This window comes from Penaeus monodon, chromosome 23 (genome assembly GCF_015228065.2).
Source record: "Penaeus monodon isolate SGIC_2016 chromosome 23, NSTDA_Pmon_1, whole genome shotgun sequence".
NCBI lineage: Eukaryota > Metazoa > Arthropoda > Malacostraca > Decapoda > Penaeidae > Penaeus > Penaeus monodon.
Window position 1 is genome coordinate 15488127 of NC_051408.1, and position 665 is coordinate 15488791.

Below are 665 nucleotides of genomic sequence, written 5' to 3' on the forward strand. Positions count from 1 at the left end.
CATTTACGTTTGTATTATGTATATTGTTATTGTTTTATTATCATCCTCGAATGATACGCGCTGTGGCCGCCGCGCATGCCCAAGGTGGAGAGCGTGCTGGGCACCGAGTGCGTGATCAGCTGGCAGATCCCGCTGTGGGACGGCGGCGCCAACATCAACAACTACATCATCGAGAAGCGCGAGCTGCCCATGGAGTCGTGGATCAAGTGCGCCAACACGCGCCTCACCACGGCCCAGATCAAGGGCCTGAGCCCCGGCCACAAGTACCAGTTCCGCATCTACGCCGAGAACGTGTACGGCCGCTCCGACCCGTCCGCCGTCACCAGCATCGTGGAGACGCCCGCGCCCGTGTCCAAGAAGCCCAAGAAGAAGCAGTACGAACTCGACGAGACCGGCAAGAAGATCCGCGGCAGGAAGGAGGTCGTCGACGACTACGACAAGTTCGTGTTCGACGTGTACTCCAAGTACATCCCTCAGCCCGTGGACATCAAGCACGACTCCGTCTACGAGTACTACGACATCCTGGAGGAGATCGGCACCGGCGCGTTCGGCGTAGTCCACAGGTGCCGCGAGCGCAAGACCGGAAACATCTTCGCGGCCAAGTTCATCCCCGTCGCCTCGGCCATGGAGAAGGAGCTCATCCGAAAGGAGATCGACATCATGAA

The 665-nt window shown here is 59.1% G+C and overlaps 1 protein-coding gene across 1 annotated transcript in view; it reads left to right on the forward strand.

Moving 5' to 3' along the window:
* Positions 1 to 665, forward strand: part of LOC119588147 (twitchin-like) — a gene marked incomplete in the record, with an annotated part of 124648 nt that overhangs the window by 112029 nt on the left and 11954 nt on the right. The window contains 1 exon segment of the mRNA XM_037936853.1: positions 56 to 665. This exon segment is cut by the window's right edge and continues 78 nt beyond it. Coding sequence (XP_037792781.1) covers positions 56 to 665 — 610 coding nt within the window.